Source organism: Petaurus breviceps, unplaced genomic scaffold, assembly GCF_028583685.1.
Source record: "Petaurus breviceps papuanus isolate PSGF00001 unplaced genomic scaffold, PetGlider_PUasm1.0 91041, whole genome shotgun sequence".
In the NCBI taxonomy this organism is placed as follows: Eukaryota; Metazoa; Chordata; class Mammalia; order Diprotodontia; family Petauridae; genus Petaurus; species Petaurus breviceps.
This window is the reverse complement of record NW_027187400.1, coordinates 7,985,266-8,012,620: the sequence shown is the minus strand read 5'-3', so window position 1 is coordinate 8,012,620 and position 27,355 is coordinate 7,985,266. Positions and strand designations below refer to the sequence as shown.

General features: G+C 49.9%; 1 protein-coding gene across 2 annotated transcripts in view; it reads right to left on the bottom strand.

Moving 5' to 3' along the window:
• Positions 1–24,172, bottom strand: part of RUNX3 (RUNX family transcription factor 3) — a 45,619-nt gene extending 21,447 nt beyond the window's left edge. For both annotated transcript variants that reach the window (XR_011166593.1, XM_069079053.1), the window contains exons 1-3: positions 23,900–24,172; positions 21,241–21,397; positions 10,327–10,431 (exon numbers count right to left, since the gene is read on the bottom strand). Coding sequence is in view for 1 of the 2 variants with exons in the window: in XM_069079053.1 (XP_068935154.1) it covers positions 10,327–10,431; positions 21,241–21,397; positions 23,900–24,172 (535 nt within the window). In the remaining variant the exon portion in view is untranslated. The remainder of the gene's footprint in view (positions 1–10,326; positions 10,432–21,240; positions 21,398–23,899) is intronic.
• Positions 24,173–27,355: the final 3,183 nt, after the last annotated feature.

Here is a 27,355-nt window from a genome sequence, read left to right as displayed (position 1 = left end):
TACTGTGTGTGTATATGAAGAGGGGGGGAGCAAGACAGAGAGAGAGACAGAGAGAGACACACACACAAGGATAAAGAGACAGAGAGAGGAGAAAGACAAGGAGAGAGGGAGGGACAGACAGAGAGAGATAGAGACAAAGAGAGGGGTGTAAGGAGAGAGGGAGAGAGAGAAGAGAGAGAGAGACAGAGAGAGAGAGAGAGAGAGAGAGAGAGAGAGAGAGAGAGAGAGAGAGAGACAGAGAGAGAGAGAGAGACAGAGAGAGAGACAGAGAGAGAGAGAGAGAGAGAGGTCACAGTACTACACATATGGTCCTTTGTACAGTCATTTGCCTGTTGCATCTCCCATTAGAATGTGAGCCCTTAAAAGGAACAGTCTCTACTCTTGCCTTTTTCTTGTGTATCTCCAATGTTTACTTAGCACAGTTCCCATCCCATGGTAAGTGTTTGCTAAACACTTGTTGACTGACTTAGGATAAGTCACTTAACCTCTCTCTGAGCCTCAGTTTCCTATTCTGTGAAATGAGGCCTTGAAGGCCCCTTCCAGCTCTAAATTCACAGCCCTGTGTTTAGGGGGATCACTGGCAATAGCAGCTTTGAGGGGTGGAATTAGAAGGCAGACTTCCAGGGGCTCAGGAAAGAGTGGTTGGTGAGGAACTGTAGGCAGTGAATATCAGTAACTTTAGAGGTCTGGCAATGAAAGAGGAGGAAAGGTGGGCGAGAAGGGCTTAAGGAGTTGGCAGAATTAAGAGAGAGTGGTTTGGGGTTTGCGTGCTTTTTGTAGGGTAAGGGTAAGAAGCTAGTTGAGAGAGTGCTGAATGTGCATAAGAGAGAGGGGCTGCGCCAAAGTCTTGGAGGGATGGGATCCAAGGGACAAGTGAAGGCACCAGCCTTGGCAAGAAGGGCCCGCCTCCTGTCCAGAGATGTGACAAAGCATCCAAAGCGGAAGGCTTCAGTCTTGTGGATCAAGGAGGAGGTGTCACCGATGGGGGCTCAGAGGATGGAGATGGTGACGGTGGCAGAGCGGGGCAGGGCTGGCACTAGGGACCAGAGGGAGGAAGAGGCAGCTTGGAACAAGAGTGGGAGGAGAGGGATGGTGAGGAGGCTGGCTGTAAGCAAGGCAGGAGCCAAGCTGGGGCTGGGATCTGTCTCTCCTGACTCCACGCTCTTCTCTCTCAGTTTGGAACAGGGAATATGCCCACTTTGGGTCCTATGTATTGATGAGACAAGCATCTACTGGTCCCCAGCAAAGGCCTGGGGTCCTTGTGGCTTCTGAGAACAATTTCCCCCACAGGGCAAGGACAGTAAAAGGTCAAGTGACTGCCTAGACTCAAGAGGCCTTAAGGGGTGTGGCACCCTATGGTTACTGCAGGTGACACTAACTGGGAGGGGGGCATGGTTCTAGCTAGCTCACTCTTAAGGTGGTCATGGAGGGCAGGGAAGGGAGCAACCAGAAGCCAGAGTTCTAGGAGAAATCCATCTCCCAGAGCTCTAAGCATGTGGGAGTCATTTCCTCCCTCTGCCTGGGGGCTCCCAAAGAGCCAAGATGATCTGGGGGCAGGGGGTGGACTAGAGACCATCTCCTTCCACATACTGAGAGCTCCCTGAGGGCAGAGACAATTTTTCTCCATCGGGGAGGAGAGTTCTCCAAGGATAAAGATCATCTTGGCCCTCAGACTGGGGATGTTCCTTGAGGGCACTGAGGTCATGGGCCATTCACCCCATAAACTAAGGTTCATGTGGTGTCTCTTCAAGGAAGCCTTTACTCATCCTCCCCAGTCGAATAAAAACACCATAAGATGAAACGTGTACAGTCTGGCTCAAAGGGATGATGGTGGGGGTAGAGATGGTGATGGTGGTGGCGATGAAGGTCTAAAAAGTACTTTCTTCACTATAATGAGTCTATGATGGAGATAGGATAGATAACGCTATAACCATTTAATGGATGAGGAAAATGAAACTCAGAGGGGAAGGGACTTGCCTGGGCCCTAACAGCTGCTAAGTGCCAGAGGCAGGATTCCAAATCAGGGCTACTGACCATGCCCAGAGCTCTGGGCACCACCCACTGGCATTTCTGGCAAGAGATAATGTTTGATGGTGTGACAATGGCGGTAGGGTTCAAACACTTCAAGGATATCACAGGATAGGAGTTTTTAAACTAGGGGCTGTAATAACTGTATTTCAAGATAATTAACAATGATGATAGCTAGCATTAATATAGTACCTAGCAGGTATCAGGGACTCTGCTTAGCACTTTCCAAATATTATTTCATTTAATCTCCACAATAACCCTAGGAAGTATGTGCTATTCCTACCCCCATTTACCAGTTGAGGAAACTGAGGCAAACTGAGTTTAAATGGCTTGCCCAGAATCACAAAGCTAGTAAGTGTCAGATGCCAGATCTGAACTCAGATCTTCCTGACTCCAAGCCCAGCTTTATTTTTGATCTTATAAATTTAAAAACCTCCTTCTGAGAAGGGGCTCCTTTCCGATTGCCCAAGGAGCTCAGCGTTTTGGAGTGTTTTGGGAGAGATGAAGATATGGTCCCAGACTCACAAATTGAGAGCTAGAAGGAAGCTGAAGGTTCTCACTCTACAGGTGAGAAAGCCTGGATCAGAAAGATGGACTTCCCTAAGGCCACATAGGTAGTAAGAAGTCAGGATTCAAACTCAGATCCTCTGGCTGGATGACAGAACCTGGAGGGGACACTAAGCCCAAGGTGACATCTCTAGGCCATGCCACTGTCTCCACCTCTCTCCCACAATACCTGCTGGAGTCAGGATGGGGGGTTAGGCTGGGGAAGATACTAAGGAAGCTTCAGAACCAGGAACCCAGTTTGTGACACAGAAAGACAGAGGACCGTCAGACAGTCAACAAGCATTTAGCAAGCTCTTTTGGTGTGCCGAGCTCAAACAATGGTCCTTGCCCTCAAGAGGCTTACGTTCTCATGGGGGAAACAACCCGTCAATATCTAGACACATACAAGACACATACGGAGAGCAGGAAAGGCCCCCACAGAAGGTGGGACCTGAGCTGAGCTCAGAGGAAGCCAGGAAGGGAGGCAGAGAGGAGGAAGCAGAACAGGCCTGATCTGCAGTGGTCAGGCCCAAGAACTGAGGCTGAGGACTTACTAGTTGTGTGGCCTATGAGAGCCCACATAACCTTTCGGAGTCTGTCTCCCCACCTCAAAAATGGGGCTAATGACAATTTACCCTCTCCATCCTCACTGGGAGGTGGGAATTAAGGGCTTTGAAAGCCTTCAAACGCTATAGAAACATTACTGATGATTACTCCAGTCCTGTAATTTGGGGACTAATTATGCAGCAAGAATTAGATTAAAACTGGAAGGAATTAACAGGAATTTTGGATGGATCAAGGCTGTCCTGAAGCCAGTTGGAGAGGCAATGACAACATGTCTGAGCTCAGAAACCACAAGTTTTCTCTGCTGGGGATGGGGTCATCCAAACACCAAAAGTCGGGGGGGGGGGAGACCAGCCAGGTGTAGACAGACAGATACACCTCCATTGGGAGAGGCTGAAGACCAGCCAAGGCCCAGATGAACTGCCAAGAGGGCAGGAAACTGGACAGTGGTTTGGAAGTTTCCCTTTGAAGGAAGCACCAAAGGGAATGAATGGGAAGGGAAATGGAGGTTTTCAGCCTTGTATCTGACATCCCTGAGCAGGGCCTGAGAGAGGGCTCACACAGCTACTAAGGGAGCCAATATGCCATCAGCAATGTATGAACAAGCTAAGCTGTGTACTGGCTGGAGCCACAGAGGCAAGGCACCAGCATTAAGATGGCTAGAAAAAGCTTCTTGTAGAAGGCTGGACTTTCAGCTGGGACCCAAAAGAAGCCAGGAGGCAGAAATGAGGAGGGAGACATGCTGTGACGGCTGACGTTCTATGTTCTAACATTCGTGTTGGCTCCAACGAATCTGTGTTCTAATGTTTTTTCTGGACCAATGTGTGAGGAACAAGGTTCTAAGGCCCCTCTTAGGACTAACTCTCTCTGTTATAAGTTCCCTTTCATGTTCTAAGAGCCTTCTTAGGTCTATACCAGAGCTACCTCGTCCACTCCCCAGAGACACCTCTTCACCTCCATGAAAGACAGAATGGTGTAAAGCCACCATCCCCTCCTTGTGTGGTATAAAGAGCCGGACTGAGTGTCAGAGGTCCTGGTTCACTGCCCCTTGCTAAAGTGTGACTTTGGGCACAAGTCATTCCTCCCTCTCAGGCCCTCAATTTCCTTATCTGTGCGAGGAGGAGGTTGGATTAGATCAGGTTTTGTTTTTTTAGCTAGGTACCCCTTGGGTGGTCTGGTGAAGCCTATGGACCCCTATGCAAAATCACAGCTTTAAATGCACAAAATGAAATACATAGGATCACCCATTATATTGAGATACAGTGATCAAAATGTGTACTAAATCATCCAACAAATCCTGAGAGCCCAGGTTAAGAGCCTTTGCTCTGTAGTAAAATACGAATGTCCTGGCCTGGCACTGAAGGCCTGCTGCGGTCATGTTTGCTTGGTCTCCCATAATTCTGCTTTGTGCTCTCTCGGTTCCAGTGCAAATGGATTCCTGACTGTTCCATGAGCTAGGCCTTCCACCTTCTGTCCCCCTCCCCTCTCTGGAGTCCTTTCAGGCTCAGCTCAGGAGCCGCCTCCCCTTTCCTTCCCCCACCTGGCACGCAGGGTTCTCTCAGTGACCTGGCCTGGGCCAGACTTACCTGCATACCCTCCAAGGATGGTGGCTCTTTGAAGACACAGACCCTTTCATCTTTATGTCTGAATCAGTAGTACCCCAGGCCAGGCCTAGAACATCCCCATCTTGCCCTGCACTTGTCCCTGGCCTCCCTCACATCTCAGCTAAAACGCCATCTTCTGTGAGAAGCCCTTCCCTTCATTCTAGGGGCTTCCCTCTACTAAGCACTAAAGGGAAATAAGCCAACCTCCACTTCAGCTTGTCTACCTTTTATTTGTATAGGGTTGTTTGTATGTGGTCTCCCCCATTCAACTGTGAGTTTCTTGAGGACAGGGACTATCTTTGTGTCCCCAGTGTGTACCACAGTGTTTGGTATACAGGAGGTATTTAATAAATGCTTACTAAAAAACTACAATGTTTGTAGAAATGAATAGAAATGTTGGAAAGGCAGAACATAACACAGAATCAGATGGAAGGGACCTTACAACAGACAATGTCAGAGCTAGGAGGGGCCTTAGAACACAGGATGTCAGAGCTGGGAGGGCCTTAGAACATTAAAGCTAGAAGGTTTACTGGGAAATTGGAAGGATGAGAATTGAGGGAAGATGCCTCTCTAGGAACTCTACACTACAGACTAGTTCCTGGGCCTCTTCCTGCTTCTATTCTCCAGCGAACCCCAAGCCACAGGGAGAAGGGGATGTTCCTATTCAGGGTGTGGCCAGAGAACAGGGACACTGGGGGAGCCAATGTCTTTGCCACATGAGGACAACAGAGATGCTGAGGCAAGAGCCCTCCAAAGGACAAGCTGAGTCACCGGCAGGGCTGGAGGATGCCAGGGCCTGGAGAGCCCCTCCTATTCTCTCCAGCTTGATCCTTTCCCTGCTGACCTCAACTTTCAGAAGGGGCCCCTCTGCAAAGCAGGCTGTACCTTGAGGAGCCAGCTTCCCTGTGGTCTGATGGTGCCCCCATTTCCCACTGGTAGGACTGAGGCAGGTCCCTGCTGGGGGACCACGAGCTGACTGGGCCTAGGCAGTCACCAGCAGGATACCATAACTGGGAGGACCCTGACTAATTAACCACCTTCTAAATCCCTCCTTTCAGACCCCCTGAAACAGCAGGAGGCCCCTTCAGGATCCACCCTAATGCCTGGAGGCTTCTGCGTGGCAGGCTGGTGTAGGCATCTCTTCAGCTCTGAGCCCCTCCTCCAGCATCTATGCCTCACATCCCCTGTCCTTCCTCATTCTGTTACCACACATCCAGGGGAACCCCTGCTCCTGCCTGCTGTCCCCCAGAGGATAGAGCCATAGGTGCCAGCACAGGTGGACAACTAGCACAGGCTGTCAGGTGTCGGCTAGTAAGGACCCCCAAGCAGCCCCATGCCCCATGACACACCCCCAACAAAGGGCAGTCAGACCTGTGAGAACTGAAAGGCATCTTAGAAAATGGAATGTCAGAGCTGTGAGGGGCCTTAGAAAATAGAATATCAGAGCTAAGAGATTTTAGAACAGATTCTAAGAAGTGAGAGAGATTACAAAACACAATGTCATAGCTGAGAGAGCCCTTAGAACACAGGATGTCAGAGCTGGGAGGGCCCTGAGAACACAGGATGTCAGAGCTGGGAGGACCTTAGAACACCAGAATGTCAGAGCTGGGAGGGTCCTGAGAACACAGGATGTCAGAGCTGGGAGGGCCCTGAGAACACAGGATGTCAGAGCTGAGAGGGCCCTTAGAACACGGGATGTCAGAGCTTGGAGGGATCTTAGAACACAAGATGTCAGAGCTGGGAGGGCCCTTAGAACACAGGATGTCAGAGCTGAGAGGGCCCTATAGAATACAGGATTTCAGAGCTGGGAGGGCCCTATAAAACACAGAATTTCAGAGCTGGGAGGGCTCTTAGAACACAGGATGTCAGAGAAAAGACGGCCCTTAGAATACAGAATGTTATAACTGGGAAGGACTTTAGAACACAAAAAGTCAGAAGTGAAGGAAGCTGTAGAGAAAATCAGAGACAGGACTTTGAGACATAGAATGGGGTTAGGATCTGGCTCAGTTCTAGCCTGGTCCTATTCACAGAAGAACTTGGGGTCCTCAATGCTTTGCCATTGCTTTTAGCCCAGTTCACACATGGTCCTTTTCTGTTATTAGAAAGTCTTTGGGGCTTTCCCTGGGGATTCTCAGAAACAAGATGCTGGGTTCTTCCCTAAGCCTTTGTACGGCTCAGCTGGTTCGTCCTCCTCACGGGTCCTAAGAGACGGAGGAAGAGTACAGGAGAGCCTGTTCCCCTCTGAGGTGGCGGCTCTGTTCCCACCTGGGATTCTTTCTGTCTCCCTGCTGACTGCTGAGGATCTGGCTGACAGAGGGAGGGCTGGAAAGCTGGAGGACCCCTGATAAAGGGATACCCAGAATGCTGCCCCCAGCTCTCTGCCAACATACAAACTCATGGGCAAATCCACTCAATAACCAGCAGGGCTCACGGGCAAATCTCAGGTCCTCTGGATGGATCAAAAACCGCATTTGGAGTCAGAGCAGGAGAGTCTGAATCCTGACTGTACTAATTTCTCTCTCTCTTTTTTTTGCTTTTTCTTTCTTTCTTGTTCTTTTCTTTTTTGAAGGGGAAATTTGGACTTGCCCAAGGCTACACAATTAGTAAGTATTAAGTGTCTGAGGTCGAATTTGAACTCAGGTCCTCCTGACTCCAGGGCCGGTGCTCTATTCACTGCACCACCTACCTGCCTACTTTCTATGTGTTTAACTGTCTAAGACACTGCCCCATTCAGAGTCTCATTTTTCTCCTCTGAAAAGGGGTTGGGCCAGATGTTTCCCCAGGTCTCTTTTGTGCTGTGATTCTAGGGCTCAAAGAGGGCTTGAAGTTAGACGACCTGGGTTCAAATCCTGCTGAGACACATAGTAGCTGTGGGACCATGGCTGAGTCCCCTTACTTCTCAAACAGGGACAACAGATGCCTTTGGCTCTTTGTGGCAGGGCTGTTCAGGAAGGCTCAGATGGGACAAGCTGCAGCAAACACTTGAGTGAATCTCTGAGAACAATTCAGGGCCCTCTGCTTTTAGGAGTGATCAGACCACAGAGAAGGGGAATCCTGCTCTAGGAGCAGGCCACAGGGCTGGAGGGATCTGAGGAAATAGGGAAAAGGCCAGTTCTCTTCCCCAAACATCTGAAATTCCATTAAGAGTGAGTCATCCCTTTTGGTCAAGAATTGTCTTTCCCAGTGTCCTTCTCTGCCATGTAAATGACTCTGGAAGGGACAGCAGACCTTGATGGTCTGACCTAGCTGAGAGGGCAGAGTTTACCCAGAGCCAGATCCAGAGAGAAAAGGGTTTGGCTTGAATTCGGGACAGGGTTCAAGGAGGCTGAAGATAATGGAGAATATGAAGAATAATGGAGGCTGAAGACAGTGACCTGCAGGGAGTCACTGGACACAGAGTGTCAGAGCTGGGAGGGCCCTTAGAACACAGAATGTCAGAACTGGGAGGGCCCTTAGAACCAAGAATGTTAATGCTGGGAGGGAGACCTTAGAACATAGAATGGGGGAGGGGGACCCTTAGAACCTAGAATGTCAGAGCTGAGAGGCTCCTTAGAATCTAGAATGTTAATGATGGGAGGGAGACCTTAGAACACAGAATGTCAGAGCTGAGAGAGTTCATTTCACTTATTTCATAGATGAGAAAACAGGCCAGAGAAGGCCTCACACAGGTCATACAGGTGGCTGAGGCTGCTGTCCAAGGGGACACCACTTCTGAGGCTGGGCCTCATGGGGATGGGGAAGCAGGGCTGTGTGGGGAACTCAACCTCCCTTCTCACCGAGCAGCCAGGGCCCTTTGAGATTCTCCATGTGCAGGGGCATCTGTGTGGGAAGTGTGATGGGAAGGAGCAAAAGAAATCGTGGAAAATAGAACCTTTCTTGGCCTCAGTTCTGTGTATCTCTAGACCTTTTTCCCTCTCCCATTGTCAAAAACTCCTCAGAGGCTTCAGACAGAGTACTCCCCCCTTGCCCTGTGCCCTCCTCCTTCTGTCTGCCAGTGGGGAGGGATGGGATCGTGCAGCCTCTCAGAGATACAAGAGTGAGGCTTCCTAGTTCTCTGTTCACCACTCCCGAGGGGGGCCCCCAGCTCTCTGGTCCCCTTTAAACCTGTCTAGTCTTGGAAACTGAGGCTCCAGACTACTGAAGCTTGGACCCAGAGAGACTAAGGTTCTTGCCCAAAGGCACACAGCCCAGTGGGAAGTGTTGAGGGGGTGAGGAAGGCCTGGGAAGATTGCTCATGGCGGGTCAGAGCCAGCAAAGGTTTGGAGACCATGTAGTCTAGTCCTTTTCTTTTAAGATGAGAAAAAAAAGCCAAGACCCAGAGAAAATAAGCCCTAGTGATTTACACCGGTAGGAGCAGTGAACAGATTGCTGGACCTTGGAGTCAGAAAGATCTGAGTTCAAATCCTCCCCCTGAAACTCACTAGCTGTCTGACCCTGGGCAAGTCATTTAACTTCTCTGCTGGTTTCAGTTTCCTCATCTGTAAAATGAGGATAATAACCACGCCTGCTTCCCACAGTTGCTATGAAGACCAAATATAGTAATATTTAGAAAGCAGTGCAGAGCCTAGCACACAGTAGGTGCTATGCAAATGTTAGCTCCTATTAATAATAATAAAGCACACTGAAAACCAGAAAGCAAGGTACTGTTATGAGTGCTTTTAAAGTACTTTATTTTTAAGTTTTGTTGGGGCCTCAGGTTTTCACATGACACTCATTTCTGGATATATGACCTTATTCTCAATCCATCCTTCTAACAGAAAAACAGCAAAACCAATCCAGGGCCCTCAGCTGACAGCATATATGCAATGCTCTGTACCCATAGTCCCCCACCTTGCTGAGGACTAGACGGAGGCACACTCCAGAGGCCTTTAATTTTCCAGTCTCATGTGGAAGATCCTCAGGAGGAAACTGAGGCTCAAAGAAGTTAAGAGAGTTGCCCAAAGTCATAAGAGGCAGGATTTGAATTCTGATCCTCTAGTTCCAATGGTTTTTTCTACCACACAGCACTGCTTCTCCTGAACTCAGGTTTCTCTGTCACCTTTTATCCTCCTCTGGCAGTGAAGTTTGAGTGACCTGCCTAGGGTCACAGAGGTAGTAAATGGCACAGGGGGTATTTGAACCCAGCACCCCTGACTCCGAAACAGGTGGTGGTTTTCACACTGGGCATGCTGGCTGCCTCACTCTTCCTTTCATTTTCACTGCCTCCTTATTTCTGAGACCACAGAGAAAACTAAGGTACAGAAGGGGGGAAAAAGCACCCCAGGCCACCCAGATAGCTAGAGGCAGAGCCAAGACACCAATAGATGTCGCCCCTTCTGGGAGCTCCTACCAGCGAGATCCCAGATGCAGTCTGGGGCTCTCCTTGTGGTCTCCCAGGCTGGGGGCTGCTCAGCCCCGTCTACCAGTAGAGTGGTGCTGAAAGCACCTTGCAGGGCTCCAGGCCCACCCTGTAGATGACTGAGGAAGGGTTGGCGTCTAGGAGCCCATGAGCTTGGCTGCTAGGGTAGGGGCTGGATCTCTGCTGGTCTCACCCCGCTCCTGGGTCCCATCAGGGAAGGTACCATTGGCCTCTGCAAACACTTACTTCTCGGCTCTCGAGGTCCATCCACGGTCACTTTGATGGCCCGGTGGTAGGTGGCTACTTGGGTGGGATTGGTAAACACTGTGATGGTCAGCGTGAAGCTCTTTCCTGGGGGGTAAGAAAAGGAGGGGGGGGAGGGAGATGAGATCAAGGAAAAGTGGTAAAGGGGTGAAGCTGGGGGCTGGGCAGAGGAGGCAGAGGAACAAACTGTCAGGATCAGTTATCCTGGGGATCCACCCCCACTCGGGTACCAAATCCTGATGGTGGGCCCCTCTCTCTGATCCTGCCACTGAGGGCAGAGAGAATTTGTGGGGTGAGTGGGGAATGCCCTGGACAATCCAGGAGGGAGACCACAAGTGGTTTTTCTCTCTACCACAGAAAACTGCCTCCTGAATTCAGGCACCTTCACCTCCTCTCATCTTCCTCTAGCTCTGGGCCAGGGTGCAGAAGACCCAGGCTCTAGGCCTGCTTTTGCTGATAATGGACCAGGTGACCACAGAGGGGTCATCTATCCTCTGTCCTCAGCTTCCTCCTCTGTAAAGTGGTAGGGCTGGATTAGGTTAGCCTTTTAGTTCTAATATCCTATGATTAAGCACAGAACATGGAATAAACATAGTTACAGGATGTTTTAAGTTCCTTCTCAGCTCTGACATCCCACAGTCTAAGGGCCCTACTAGATCCTGACATTCTGTGTTGTAAGGCTCACTAAGCTCTGACATCCTGTGTTCTAAGGGCCCTCCCAGCTCTGACATCCTGTGTTCTAAGGACCCTCCCAGCTCTGACATCCTGGGTTCTAAGGGCCCTCCCTACTCTGATATCCTGAGTTCTAAGGGCCCTCCCTGCTCTGATATCCTGAGTTCTAAGGGCCCTCCCTGCTCTGATATCCTGGGTTCCAAGGGCCCTCCCTGCTCTGACATTCTGGGTTCTTAGGGCCCTCCCTGCTCTGACATCCTGTGCTCTAAGGGCCCTGACAGCTCTAAGATTATAACCTAACTCTACTCACACTAGTTAATATGATTAAGTGACATTCTGTGGCTGTCCACCTCTCTAACCTGACATCCCAGCCCCGGTCTCACCCTGCCATCTCTCATCCTTCCCCTCTATGTCCCTTTAGCCAAACAGAGTGACTCACAGTCTCATAAAACCCAACCTGAAATTCCCTGCCTCTGTATCTAAGTTCATCCTTTTCTTTCCATCTGCTAAAACTTTTGCTCATCCTTCCAGGCCCAACTCAAATTCCCCCACCTCTGAAGACAACTCCTAGCTCACCATCATCTGTCCTTCTCTTAACTCCTAAGACATTTGGCCTACACTGCCTGGCTTGGAAATTGATCTGGGTGCATGCAGGTCCAGCCTGGTTGGACTGTGACCTGCCTGAAGGCTGGACCCCAGTCCTCTTTATCTGCCACATGGAGATGATCACAGGGCAAACAAAGAACTGTCAGTTTGGTAACTAGCAACTTCAACTCAGGAATGTCACAGAACCTTAGGACATGGGATGTCAGAGCTGGGAGGGCCCTTAGAACACAGAATGTCAGAACTGGGAGGAATCTTAGAACAGAGAGTGTCAGACCTAGAAAATACCTTACAACAGTTTCAGAGCAGGAAAAGACCCTAGAACACAGAACATCAGAACTGAGAGGAGCTTAGAACATAAAATGTCACAGCCAGGAAAGACCATCAAGAGGGAGTGCCTTGGCCCTGTCTTGTCACCACTAGTTAGTGGCAGGGTCCCAATCAGAACCCATTACTGTCTGACTCCTAAATACAGTGCTAAGCACACTACCTCACCCCGAACAAAGTCATCTGTGTCTCCAGAAGGGCAAAGCCAGATGTTATCTGCTGTCTTATAGTCAGACTCAGTTACATGGGTCAGCTATTCCAGACTACTGGGCCCTAGCCTTTGATGCCTTTACTAACCCAGTTCTTGCTGAGGCCTCAAGTGGACAGTGGCCCTTCCCTATCACACAGGCCCAGAGAACTTTGGAAGAAGGAGAGGAGAAGAAGCATTAATTATGCTCCTACTGTGTTCCAAGCACTGCTAGGTTCTTTGCAGATATTATTCTCTTTGATCCTCAGAACAACTCTGGGAGGCAGGTGCTATTTCTGTCACCTCCATTTTACAGTTCAGGAAACTGAGCTGAGAGAGTAGGTGACTTTCCCATTTGGGGAGGACACATAGTTAAGTGTCTGAGGGTAGATTTGAACTCAGCTCTTCCTGACTCCAGACCCATTGCTCTGTATACTTCTGGCATTCCCTAGTTGCCTTGATCTGGCTTCCTAGTGCCTTCCCACACCCACTGCAGGTGAGATTATAATTACCTACCAAGATCATACCAGATGTCCACAGATACTCTTGCAATATGGACAGTGAAAGTTTATTTTTACCCCCTAGATGGTGATACCTTGGCCTGTATTTGATTCCATAATCAGCAGGTGCCTACTATAAGACAGGCCTATGAAATGCATAAGGGAAAGCTGAGTCTACTTTGGGACAGCAAGATATGAAGAGACTGACTTGAAGTTACAGTAACTAAACCACAAGGAAAACTCCAGGATCCTCAATTTTTAATCAAATAGAAAGCCTGGGGAACTATCATTTATGATTTTTTTTAAATACAAGTGTTTTGTACATTTGAAAAAAGACCCTAGTAAACAGGCCATCTCATTGATGACTTGGGCTGAGCTGGCTAAGGCCAGGGAGGAAAGTGAATATTATCTATTCCCCAAACTCACATGGGTAGAAGGGAGAAAACTGAAGATGGCAGACCAAGGGTCTTAACAAATAAAACAGAATTAAAAATAAAAGTTAGAAGTGGAGTGGGGGGAAGGCGAGAGGGAGAGAGAGAGATCAGGGAGACTTCATTCCCATCACTTTGGCAAAGAGAGCTATGAAATATGAAGGGGCAATCTCTCATTGACTTCCACCTGCTAGGGGTGGCAGTAATCAGTAGTCTTAATTGACATATACTCCTTTCTCTGGGCCTCTGGGCCAGGCTGTGAGGAAACAGGAAAACCACTGCCTTATTGGTGGAACTATCAATTTTCAATGGAAATTGTGAATCTCATTTTAACTTTTGACTCAAAGTTCCTTCTGCTAGGACTAAAGCCTAAGGGTATCAATGAAAGAAAAAGATGAAAAAAGGTGTGGGGATATAAAAATACACACAGATGTGGATGTATGAAAATATTAAAAATACCTAATATTTGTTATAGCAAAAATTTGTAACCAGTCTACATATCCAAGATTGGGGAAGGACTGGACAAACTGTGGCCTACTGTAGAAGCATAAGAATTTGATCTGAAAGTATCCTTGGTGACTGTCTGGTCCAGCTCTATCATTTTACAGATATAGAAACAGAGAAGGTGTCTGTAATAACACACCTATATACAGAGAAGAATCATGCTCTAAAACTCCAAATTCCATGCTTTCTCTATCCATCTAATAGGATAATACTGCACTATAAGGAAAGATAAATATTATAAATATGAAGATGATATGGCTTTATATGAAGTGAGGTAAAACCAAGCACAACTGGGAAAAACATACATGCTGACTATATTTTTAAAACATGATAAAGGACACAGTCAACAAGCATTTATAAAGCTTCCTGGAAATTATTCAGTTTATGTTATATAAAGTTTATAATATATAATATTATAATACATTATTATATTATATACATATAATAATATATCATATATATTAAACATCACATGTATTATTATATGCACTATATTACATGCATATTATATGACATTATACATCATAAAAATATATAATCAATACCATAGGTTGTATATAATATAAATATAATGTGGTTATGTCATATAAATATATTATATATTTGTTGGTTATACGTTATATATAATTATGTGTGATATAATTATAATATATAATATTATATAGATTTATACAGAATCTACCATGTGCTAGTCACTTTACAAATATTATCCCATTTGATTCTCACTACAACCCTTTGAAATAGGTGCTTATTACCCCTTTTTACAGTTGAGAAAACTGAGGCAGACAGAGGTTAAGTGACTTGTCTAAGGTCACACCGCTAGGAAATGTCAAAAGCCAGATTCAGGCCAGGCACTGTGCTAACTGCTGGTGATACACTCCAGATAGTTCTTGCCCTCCAGCAGCTAAAAATCTAACTTGGGAGACAATATGCAAACAATACAGGTGAAAAAAAAGAGATTACAAGTAGGCACAGAAAAATTTTTGTTTAAAGAAAAATCTTTTGTTGTAAACAAAAAAAATTGTTTAAAATTCACATATACATGTACGTGTATATATATATGCATCTGTATTTTCATATGTGGATAGTGTGTTTGTGCATGCGCATATGCACACTTGTATGTATGTGTATGTGTGTATGTCTAATAGTGTGGTCCTCTGGAGAGAGGGCTGGCCTTAGTGTCAGAAAGACTTGGTTTCTCATCCCGCTTTTGACACCCACTGGTTGCAGAATCTTGTGTAAATCACTTCTCTTCTCAGTTCCTCGGGCAATGGTCTAAGACTAAATTACAGATAGGGTGCCAACCTGCATCAATGGAGGGGATTTCCACAGTGGGAGTTCCCCATATTGATGAAATTCCCCAAACCCAAATATATTTACAAACATAAATGCTCCTTCTGTCAGACTCTAAAGAATTTGGAATTGGTGGTTTTAAACATGATTTTTCTTCTTCATTTGATTTGAGTTATTTTTATCATGAAAAACTGGGGTTTTCTTTGAGGTTTTTAATTTGTTTGTTTTTAATCCAGAGTAGGAGAGTCTGCAAAGCATTTGTCAGTGCCACTGAGTCTAGGTTCTCGTGGAAATTCAAATCTGAAATTACCCTTGAGTCTTTAGCTAGAGAAAAATCAATTTAGATGCTGAATCTTCCCACTCTCCCTCTCTAAACCGAAAAAAGGACTTCCTAAAGGTTGAAAACACAGAAGATCCCCGTCAGTGCTAGCAGACAGAGTGCAGAAGTCAGGAAGACCTAAGTTCAGATCCAGCCTCGAACCTTACTAGATCTGGGCATGTCTGTTTGCCTCAGTTTCTTTATTTGTAAAATGGGGATAATAGCACTTATCTCCCTGAAGTGCTGTGAGGATCAAATGAGATATCTGTGAGGTGCTTTGCAAATTTTAAAGTTCTATATAAACGATAGCTATTAAGCTATTAATATTTCTAAAGTTTCAGGGAAACTCCAAATGACTATTGTAAAAAAAGACACAGCATTTACTCCCTGCTGTATCCCCATCCTAGTTTCCTTCCTTTCTTCCTTCCTTCCTTCCTTCCTTCCTTCCATCATCTTCTCTGTCTGATCAGACTAAAGGATCTAGGGCAAAGGCAATTTTAATTTCCATGCCCACCCCGATTCCTTTCAATCTTCCTCCTCCAAGAGATAAACTTCACCAGCACTAATCCCTTTCCTGATGGAGAGGTGATAGAGCTTTTCCTAAAGCCTCAGGATCATTAGGGTTCCTCTGAAAGGCCACAACAGTGCCAGGGGATGGGGGCAGGGGATTCTGCCCATGACAGAGAGAGTTCCTTGAAGGCGAGGATTATTTTCTTTTTGTCTCCCCAATGCTTGGCATGAATTCCGCAAGCACTTAATGAATGTCTGCTGGCCGACTGTATGCCTCTTCCACTGTGAGTCTGACCATATGACCATTCTTCCCCATCAGTTTGGCTGGTCTGACCACCTCTCTCGACGTAGGGATTCATAGCTTTAGAGACATGTAGGATCCTGGAGACAACCTAGTCCAATTCCCTCATTTAACTAATGGAGAACTGGAGTCACAGAGAAGGGAAGCCAAGTGCTCAAAGATACAGGTAGTAAGCATCTGGGTCAGGATCTGAACCCAGGACCTCTCACTCACCACACCACACCTGTGGCCTTGTCTCCCTCCTTGATCATTCGTTCATCTCACCCACTCCCCAAAGGTGTAGGTCTGTCCTTCTCTCCCAGGTGACTCCTCTAATCTGGGACTCAATTAGGCAGATCAGCTCTGCTTTAGCATTCTGAAACTGAGCCTCCCTATGCTGACCATGCCACTGGGAAGGTGGCTGCTCAGGTCCCTGATCCCACTACTGAGCAGAATGAGAGCTTGGACTCAATCTGTTTCTAATGAGAGTCAGTTTGCCCTCTGTGGGAAGCCTGGTGTCACCCCCAACCCCCAACTCCCTGAAGCTCATCCTGACTCAGTGCCAACTAGTGAGAAGAGCATCAGATCCAGATGGAAGACCTGAGTTCAAATCCAGCCTCAGTCACTAACTATCTGTGTGACCCTGGGCAAGTCACTTAACTACTTCCTGCCTCAGTTTCCTCATTTGTAAAATGGGGATAATAATATCACCTCCCTCCCAGGGTGGTTGTGGGGATAAAATGAGATATCTATAAGGCACTTTGCAAACCTATCCACTGTATCACCTAGCTGTCCAGTGATGATAATAATTAATGCTAACAATTATTATCATTATTTAAAAATAAGACAACGATAATAAAAACAATTCAGATTCTTCATCTGTAAAATGAGGAGACTGGATCCAGTGACCTCTAGATCAAGGAAACATTTCTATGGTACTTTAAGGATCTCAAAGCACTTTCACAACCCCAGGATTATGTCCCTCATCTCACAGACGTCAAACATGGGGGTTTAGAGAAGAGAAGGGGCACAGCCTTCTGACTTCACCCCCAGCCTTCTGGGACCATCCACCTCTTTTTACAGATAAAGCTCAGGGAGATGAATCAATTTGCCTAAACTCACAGTTAAAAAAAGAAAGTAGCAGTCAAGATTTGAACCCGGGCCTTGTGCCTTCCGATCCAATGCTCATTCTACCACCACCCTTTTCTTCTCTTTGGGCTATTTCTATATTAGCTGGCAGCTTGTCTACTTCTCCCCTATGAGATTCCTTCATGAGACACTCCTCATTTGCCTCATACCTACAGAGAGAGGTGGGGAAGCCCAGGCTGGGACACCAGCTACCATCTTAATGCTAGGGACAGTCGGTGAGGACCACCTCCCCATCCAGCCTTCCCAGAGGAGGGAAGGGCCTCAGGGATTAGAAGCCTCACACCCTGGTCAGTTTCAGGCTTGTTCTCTCAAAAGGGGAGTTTCCCAATCTGTAAAATGGATCTTTCTCTACAGGGCTGCCAGCTGCAGAGCAGGGACAAGCTGTCTTTAGAGATGTCTGGCCTTCTTACTCATAGCTGTATTCCTCTGCCTCTCCCACCCAACCAGACTATTTGCATCTCCTGGGATTTCCTGTTTCTCCCCTGAACCCTAAATCACATCTCAGTTCTGGAGTCAGAGAATATTAGGGCTAGAAGTGTCTTCAGAAGCCAGGGAGCTAAGGTCCAGGGAAGGCAGGACCCTGGGAGCAGAGCAGGGTCAGAAACCCGGCTTCCCTAACTTCTTCTCGGTCGGGGCATCCCGGCACCACAGATTTAGAGCAGGGAGGGACCTCAGAAGTCACCTGGGCCAACCTTATCGTTTTACAGATGGGCAAAGAGGCCCACAAAGGTCAAGGGACCTTCCAAGGTCACACAGCTGCCAAAGCATGATAGGTGTGATCTGACCCAGATCTCAGGAGCCAGGGCCAGTGATCTTTCAGCTGGGCCCTAATGCCTCTCTCCTGACCACAACAGACTGCCTTTACCGGGAGCCATCGGACCCTGGTCCTTTCTCAAGCTAGCTGTCTGACCTCGGGTTAGGCCAGTTCCCTCTACTTGGAAAATTTCCCTTTATCTTAAGCCTCAATGCCCTCACACGTGATAAGAATCACCATCCTTGCCCTGCCTCTCTCCTGGGGCTGAGGTAAGGATCAGATGGTGTAACAAGCAAGGTGAAAGCTCTGAGATGTGAAAAAAAAAATCAGGAAGCCACATTTGGCAGAACTAGGAAAATATTACTAACAGTCTCTATCTTTTCCATCTTGCCCCCCCCCTTCCCCAGAGCCCCCAACGAGCTGGCCTGAAGCTTTTCACCTGCCACTCACAACTAAGAGACAGTCAAATACATGAGAAAGCAAACTTGTCTGTATTTGGTGTCTGAAGTTGGATGGGAGGAGGGAAAGAAATTAGCAGCTGCTCCCATCAGAACATCAAGCAGGTCTGAGAATCCTTTGGGGGAGGGTGTGTGTGTGTTTGTGTGTGTGTGTGTGTGCTCCTGTGTGAGCTTTGGGGCTAACACCCGGGGCTGGGGTTTACAGTTTTATCAGTCCTTCCGCCCAAATAACATCGCTGGTAATGACAACTTCCTGACCTTCTGGGGGTGGGGGGGTGTCTCCGCTCTTCAGGACTCTTACACTGTTCCATTCTGGCCTGTGTGTGACGTGGGTGAGGGCAGAGGTGCAAGCACCAACCACAGAGACAGGGAACGAAGAAGAGAGGAGAAGAGACGATTTCCAGGGGACTAAATAAGGGAGGGCTGGAGGAGCTTGGGTGGGTCCTTGCTATGCAAGGCCAGGGAGATGAGTGGGAAGGGAAGGGGAGGAGAGGGGAGAGATTGGTGGATAATTCAGGGAGAAGAGGGAGAGCACATCGACTCATGGGTACATGGGGGAAGAGGAGGGAAGGTGATTGATTTGTGGGTATATTGGGGAGAGGAAGAGGAGGCGAGAGATTCATGGGTAGGCTAGCCGCTAGGAGAGGCTATTGATTTGTGGACACCAGACGGAGAGTGGGGAGATGGGAGGAATTCAGACGGACTTGGAGAGAGAGGAGTGACTTGTGGGTCCACCAAAGCAGGGGACAGAGAGGTGAGCAATTCCTGTGCAGAGGAGGGGGAAAGCAGAAATCTGAAGGTCCACAGAGAGATGTGAACAATCTGAGGACACAAGGGAGGGAGCAGAGAGAGAGGTGAGCATTTAGTGGGTCCAAAAGCCAAAAGAGGCAAGTAGCCTGTGGCTGCCTGGGGCCAAGGGAGGAGGGAGAAGGGGGAAGTGAGGAATTAGAAGGTACATGAGCCCCTTTGTGGGAACACAGGAGGGGACAGACAAGTGAGCCATTTGTCAGTTTGGGGGACAGGAGCAAGAGAGGTTCAATCAGTGAATGGTGAGAGGGGACAGACAAGGGGAGGGAGAGATGGATGATTTGTGAGTCCTCCAAAGAAAGGGACCGAGAGGGGGACAATTCCTCCATGGCCCTGAGAAACACCATTTATAACTCTCCTGACACACATCGTCTAATGAGCAGAAAGGACCACCAGCCTCCCTTTGCAGGGCCAGACTCACAGAGGTTCAAGGGGAGGGGGTTCTAGGGTGAGGGTGCCCCCACACCACAGCCCCAGGCAAAGGGAGGGGTGTCTAGGGTGAGGGTGCCCCCACACCACAGCCCCAGGCAAGAGGAGGGGTGTCTAGGGTGAGGGTGCCCCCATACCACAGCCCCAGGCAAGGGGAAGGGTGTCTAGGGTGAGGGTGCCCCTGCCCCACCACAGCCCCAGGCAAGGGGAGGGGTGTCAAGAGTGAGGGTGCCCCTGCCCCACTCTGTTCCACCCTGTCTAAAACAAGGGCACCGGCCAGAGCCAGAGAGAGTGAATCCAGAGTCCCATATTGGGGCTCAGATTCAGTCCCATGCAGTTTGGAAATTTGGGGATGAAAAAAATAAAAGAGCCTAACAGAATAATTTAGCGCAGCAATGAAAGCTTAATTCATAAAAGAAAACATTTTCCATCCATCAACCTGTAACCAGTTAAGGGCAGTGTTTGAAAGAAATCTGCGACCGGGAAATCAGGCCAGCAGGAACAGGAAACGTCTAAAAGAATGTAAACTATTCCAGTTTCATAAAAAGCACGAATAAACAGTTATTACATGCAAATAATGCCCTGGTTTTAATTAATGCTGAAAAGTCAAAATATGTTTGACGTTTGGATGTATACATTTGAATAGTTAAAGAGGAAAAATGCAGCCCAGATGCCCGTTAAATGCAAGATTGGCCCTTTCTAAGGAACGAAAGCCTTCCCCCTGTCCTTGTTTATTGGTGATGAAATGCACAATTCTGTTTACTGAGCATCAAAACCCTCACAGTTTATACAGAATCAGGGAGGGGATGGCAAGGGACACCACTGGGTTTCTTTACAGAGCCGGCTGGCTGGCTGGCTGGCAGGCAGACCCGGCCCCTGGAGGGACTGGATGGAGGGAGGGCATTCGCCCCACTAATAATTTGCTACCATCCACATTGAGTCCCTCTCCTCCCTCTGTCATCTGCTATCCTTCCTTGAATTTACTTTGAATTTAGTGAGGCCCCAGCCCCCTCCCCCGCTCTTCCCTCCCCAGAGCCAAGGAGACGATTCAAGTCCTGGGTAGGTTTTAGATCTAAACCGCCTGTCACCCACACAGAGTCTGGGGCTATAGAACCTGCCCGCAGAGGCCTCCTCACACCTCAGGGGCATAGAGGCTCACCTCCTTGGGCTGGGCTGTGCCCAGAGACACACCACCATCCAGAGGCGGTCCCTGTTCCTGGAACGTCTGTCTCTGGGCCCTCTCAAATCTGTCACTTGCTCCTGGGGTGGGTGGCTAGCACATCTGCCAGTATCCCCCTTGCCCACCTATTCTGATAGGAATGCAAAATGGCTGGGCTTGGAGTCAGAGGATGTGGGATGGACTCTCAAGTACCTGGGTGACTGCTGACAAATCACTGAACCTTCCCTTCGGTGCCTTGTTTTCTCAAGTATAAACTGAGGGTGCTAGATGAGATGGCCCCTAAGGGCCTTCCCTGCTCCATAGCCTATGGGTGTCTCACCCTTCATCTCCCTCCTCTGCTCTCCCAACCTCCCAGCTTGTCCAGGACCCAGAATCTCATCAAGGCTGCTTCCTTTTGGGGACCCCCTTTCACTCCACCTTGTGCCATGATTTTCCTGGGCATCTCAGGCCTCCTCACCCCCTACTCCAGCCAGGATAAACCCCGATTCCTCACCTCGGCCACTTCGGCCAACAAATCGGAGATCGTTAAATCGGGCCACCTGGTTCTTCATGACAGCTGAAGCATTACGAAGTTCAGCCGAGTAATTCTCATCATTGCCGGCCATCACTGTCACCACTGTGCCATCGGGGACATCCCCCAGGGCCACCACCTAGGGAAAAGTAGTGAGGCAGGGGAAAAAAAGGAGTTTAGGTCAAACTGGAGAGCAGTCCTTAGGGGAAGGAAAGCTGTAGCCGTCAAGAGTTCCCCCCCCCCATAATGGAAGCATCTTACAGGGGAAAAATCCCTGGACTGGAAGTCAAGAGGTGTGGGTCCCCATATTTACTATTTGAGGTTACGGCTAACCTCCACAGGCCTAGGTTTAATCATTTGTAAAATGAGGGAATTGGACGAGATGGTGTCTGAAATGCCTTCCAGCTAAAATGAAGGCACTGGGTGAGCCAGTCTTGAAGGTACTTTTCTGGTGCCAGCATTCTCTATTTTAAGGTCCCTTTCTTGCTCTAACATTCTTTGACCTCAGTTTCATGACCTTGGCCAAGTCTCTTTCCCACTGTCTTCATCTATAAAATGAAGGGGCTGAACCAGATAATCTCTGAGGTCCCTCTCTATTATCTACCCTCAGGTCCCTTCTGATTGAGACATTCTATGAAACTACCCAATGGGCCTGATGAGGATTGAAAAAAAAAACTAAGATTTTAAACCCCAAACAATACCCTTCTCCTCCCATACCCTTATTTCTCCCCACCCCAAACCATACAACAACAACAAAAAAAGGAAAAAACAAAACAGAGGTCGGGGGCAAAGAACCCAACAGAGGGCAAGCTATTTTCGCTCTATTAAGCCTCGGCTTCCTCACTGGTCAAAAAAAAAAAAAGTTTGTTCGAAATAATACCCACACTAGTCAATCTCCTAAGGCTGTCCGAAGAAAAGCACTTTTATCGTTACAAAATGGTCTAGCTATATCTGTCTGTCTGTCGTTCTCTCTAAATGGGAGCCAACTTGCAGCTGGGACCTTACTTAGCTCAGTTTGGCTAGGGAAGAATTAGGACACTGCCCACATTCCTAGACAAAAGACAGGAGGGAAATAAAGACCAAACAAAAATAATACCGCTGTTAACAAAGAAACTCAATAGGTAGTTTAAAAAATGTCCTCCTGGAAGCCCTTAAGGCGCAGGAACAAACAGCTGGTGGGTTCGTTCTGTGACCCCAGAACTCCAGCCACAGTGGCCGCAGAAAGCGGGCTTGGTTTAAGCTGCCAAGTGCTTGGATGTGTGGTTTTTTTGTTTTGTTTTGTTTTTTAGAGGGAGGGGGCGGATCATGGGAGGGTAGAGTCTTTCCTAATCTAGGACCTCTTTTAGACTAAGCCTTTAGGGGTAGGGAAACACGGCGGTCTTCTCAGACCAGGATGCACCTGTCAGTCTAAATGAAAAGCAGAGGGGAATGCCATTTCTTGTAGTCCACTAGGCACGAAGGCCCCGTCTGCTGAGTGCCTTATGGCTGGAGAAATGTGCCCATTCTGAAAACTGAGGAGTTAGCTGCTGGGGTAGGAGCTTGGGCACCAGTCGCTTTAACGTGACTGCCGCATTCAGAGACTGGGAATCCAGATGGAAAAAATTTCAAGGAGAAAATTTTTTGGGGTCTGATTAAAAAGGCCAGATTTCCTGTCAGCATCCTGTCTTCTTTTAATTTCAAAAGATTCCTTTTAAGCCCCGAATGACAGTGCAACCCATGATCTGGCGATTCAAGTCCCAGTGGCCTTGTTTTCCTCCCCCCTCCCCCCCATGAACTGCCACTCCCTCTCCCCTCTGGCCCCCAAGCTTTGTGCTGGATTTTCAGATGTCACCCCGAGAAAGAGGCACAGTCCCTCTTTTTTTAACCCCAATGTGGGATTTCTCAACAGGGCAAGGCCCCACTGGGTCAGGAATCCACCCAGGTGGAGAAGCACCCAGCAGCAGCTTTTGTCTCCCCCAGTCCTCCTTCCTCCAGCCCATCCTCACGACATGGGTGTGATGGAGCTTCACGCTGATTTTTTAGGGGAAAACCGGCTGCTTTCATTTCATCGCTGTCTCTTTTTTTAAAAATTAAAAATAAAGAAAACGAAACAGTTCCTGCCTCCCAGTTGCAGAGAAAGATCCCTCCAGATGACAGCGGAAGGGGGTTCCCACCTCTCGGTTAGGGGTTTGCAAGGATTAAAAAAATCCAGGGCTTGAGATGGGGCCTGAACGGGGGGACACCCCGGCCGGGAGCACCAGCAGGGTGCTCTGCCTAGAACCCTCAGAACCGAGCATGAGTTCTCGTCTTTGCTATGTTACGGCCTGTGACCTTGGGGGAGTCACCTCAACCTCTGTGGCCCTCAGTTTCCTCTATCTATAAAATGGGCGAAGGTGGGGAGAGGGGAGAGCTGACCTAGAGAACCTCCCCGATCTCCTGCACCCAACACTACCTAAATCTCTTAAAACCCGGCTGCCGCAACTTCCTCTACCCCCCAACCATAACGAAACAGATCATGCGAAATCACCGGCGGCTCCCCAGAGGTGGGGAGGCCGGCCAGCTCGGCCGCCAGAGGGGGGCGGGGCCGCTCGGCCCTGCGGGAGCGGTCCGGCTAGCGGTGCACCCTCCCGTGCCCTGTCCTGCCGGGGCGGGGGGCACTCACCTTGAAGGCCACGGGCAGAGTCTTGTTGCAGCGCCAGTGCGAAGGGAGCACGGAGCACAGGAAGTTGGGGCTGTCGGTGCGGACCAGCTCTCCCGCGTGGTCGGCCAGCACGTCCACCACGGTGCGCACCTCGGGCCGGGCGCGCCCGCCGGGCCTGGCCGCGGCCGCCTGCGCGCTCAGCGCGCCGCTGTTCTCGCCCATCTTGCCGCAGGGGAAGGCCGTGGAGGGAGGTGTGAAGCGCCGGCTGGTGCTCGGGTCTACGGGAATACGCATAACAGCGGGAGTCAGGGCGCCGCGGCCGGCTGTGGGGCAGCGGCGGGGGACTGCGCGGCTGGAGGCGCGCGCCCCCGGGGCTCACGCGGGCTGCTCCGGGGGCCGCTCTGGACAGAGGGAGCAGAGAGGCGCCCAAAAGGAGAAGCGGGCACGGGCACTGCCGCGGCGGCTTGGGGCTGGCTGCGAGGCTGAGGCACTCAGGAAATGCGCCCGGGGCGGGTTCGCGGCGCCTAAGGGGAAGCCCCGAAGGGGGACCCGCCGCCTGCTCCCGGCGCGCTGGGGGGGAGGGGGCCTCGGGGGCGGGCGCTGGGACCACCGAGCCGTCCCCAGCCCACGGGGAGTGGACCCAGGGGGTGGCCAAGCTCGCCTCGAGGGCGCGGTCTGTCCGGAGCTTCCGAAGGGCCTCCCCTGGGGCCTGTGGCGCTCGACCGGTGCGCGCGCCCTGTTCGGCCCCTTCCCAGACCCCACCCGGGCTCCTAGGGCAGCATGAGTGCGTCCCCTTCGGCAGGTTCCCCCCCACCCCCCGAGTCTGGGCGGCGGCGGTGGCGATGAATTCCGACGGCGGTAGGCTGAGTCCCGGGGCCTCTTCCCCAAAGGGTCCCGCCGGCCGGAGCTCTCCGAGCAGCCAGCAGCGTCCCCTCCCCCGCGCTCCCCGCTTCCCACAGACGTTTCGCCGACTCTGACACCAGCTAAAAAAATATATAATCAAGCCGCGGCGCCGCAGCCACCCGGGGAGGGCAGTTACCCGGGGGCCCGCCGAGGGGCGGGGTCGGCCAGGAGCGACGGCCCGAACGACCAATCCGCGTTGCCTACTGGGGAAAGGCTTTACTAAAAAAAAAAAATTAAGAAAAGAAGCCCAGCACGGAGGGGGCGTGGCCTGTCCTAGGCAGGCCCCGCCTCCGCCCCGAGGGTGTTGGGGTGGAGAGTCTGGGAGCTGAGGCTCCTCGGGGGTGAGACGAAGGGGGATGGGGCTGTTTGCCATATTTATTTATTTATTTGTTTGTTTTCTAAACGACCCAGTTAAAACTCGAGCTTCTGAAGTCCCCGGAGGTTGCACTGCTTCGCTAATCCTCCTTTCCTCCCTTCCTCCGCCTTCGCTTCAGCTCTCCTGCCCGGGGGTGGGCGCCGCCGTCTGGGCCCCGGCCCAGGCTCCTTCGTGCGTTCCTTAGGCGCTCAGGCTCGGAGCTAAATTTCCCCCAAGCTAGGCTCCGAGAGCCCCCAGGATCCGACCTATGTTTGTTGGGGGAAGTGGCCGCAATTAGCGGCTGAGGCTTGAAGCTTCCGCCCGCCCTCCCCGACGCCCCAACCTAATCTACTTCCCCCCCATTTCATCTCTCCTTCCAAATTCCTCCACACTCTAACCTCTGCAATTCCACTTCTCGACGCCCCAACTTGCCTACCCTTACCTCCCCTTGCCCCCAAGAAATCAGCAAACCGGTGGCAAGGATTGTAGCAGCCAGACAGGGGCGGGGAGCGGAGCAAACGAAATTTCAACAAGTCTCTGTTTTAAGGCTTGTTTTTTCTCTGCAAGCCGACAGCAGGGGCAGAAAAGGAGATTCGGGAGCTCGCCCGTCCCACTGGGGGCTCTCCAAACCGGGGCGCTGGGGCGTCATTGCCTGTTCTCTTGCCAGGGCACATCGTGGTGATCTGAAAAGCCCTTCCACGAAATGGAAAAGGAAACGGGTTTTCCAAAGCCACCCGTTTTGCTGCCTTGGGTCGGGGCTTCGCTTTCTGGCACCGGGCCGCGTCCTCCCTGTGCCCTAGGAAGACCCGCTGGCCCCAACCTCGAAACAGCGTTCGCGGGGCCCCCTGCCCGACAGGGCCAGAAAGGTTGGCTAGGTTACGATCCTTCAGTGCTCGCAGGGTGCTGTAGACGAACCTTCTAAATCGCTCAAGACACCTGGCAGGGCCACCGCCATTCCCTTCGTTAGTTGAGAATAGGAAGAATTGGGGTTGGGGGCTAGAATGACTCAGGTCTTTGCTTCGTCTATTCGCTAATCTTTTGTAGGCTTTTTCGGAAGACAATCTGTCGTAGAGAATCGGACCAGTTTGGTGAGGGGGTGAAATGAGCAAAGGCCGTGCGTGCCAAGAGTCACCAGCCTTTAGTAAAGGGAGGTGTTTTGTTTTTTTTGTTTTTTTTCCCCCGGGGGGAAGGGGAATTTCCTTTCTCCAAACGCTTTTAGGAGCTAGAAGAGTAAGAGGAATCTCTACGGGGCGGCCCCATTTCAGCGCAGATACCCATTGTAGGCCGCCCATCCCCATTTGTCCACAGCAATCAGCCCTACTAAGGCTGGTGTGAACGCCGCCCGCGGGCCCCAACTATTCTTCTCTATTCTTCCTGCGCCCAGGCTGCGCTGGGAATGGAGAAAGTTTACCGGGAAGCCAAGGTACCAAATACGCGTTTACGCCTATAAGGGCCTGCGTAGAGAGTGGTCTCTTTTCTGTTCTCAGACCCCAGAAGACTCGCCACATGTCTTCGACCCCTCCCCGGCCTCAAGGTCGATCTTTGCGAGCGCCTCTGAATTACGCCCGGATACAGTGAATTGCTGGGAGATGGGGGAAAAGTAAGCTCAACCCACAAAGGACCAAACCAGTCACTGCTCATAGAGGCCGGGGAAACAGCCCAGGATTCAGAGGCAACGCATCTGGTTCAGAATCCTGGCTCTGCTGTTTGCTAACCTGAGTGACCTTGGGCGAATTACCTGCCCTTTCTGAGCCTCATTTTCCCCACCTGTAAAAGCATGTGGGTGACTAACTAGCTACTCTTCAAGGTCTACGATCGAATGTTATTTAGTTTCTTCTCTACCTTCTGCGCCGGAGGTGGCTCAGAGGCCGGAAACTAACCCCGAGCCTGCATCCCACCTGGTCGCACCAAGCCGGGATCCCAGGTGGCTTGCAAAATCCGGGAAGCCGGCTGATCATTGACCGAAGCAGCTCGTACTCTCGATGGATTAGGAAGGCTGTGAATACAGTCTCATTATCAGTACATTTTTAAAGACAAGTTTTCCTTCTCTCCTTCCCGCCTGCTTCGTCCCAGCGCCACGGATCTAGGTACATAGAACTGCAGGAAGGCTGTTGGGGGTGAGAGTGGAAGCAAAGGCCGGCGGGTTCTTGGACAGTGCAAGGACCTCTTCCAAAATGAATTGGGTCTTTGGTCGGCATTGTGCCTAGCAAAACCTGCGT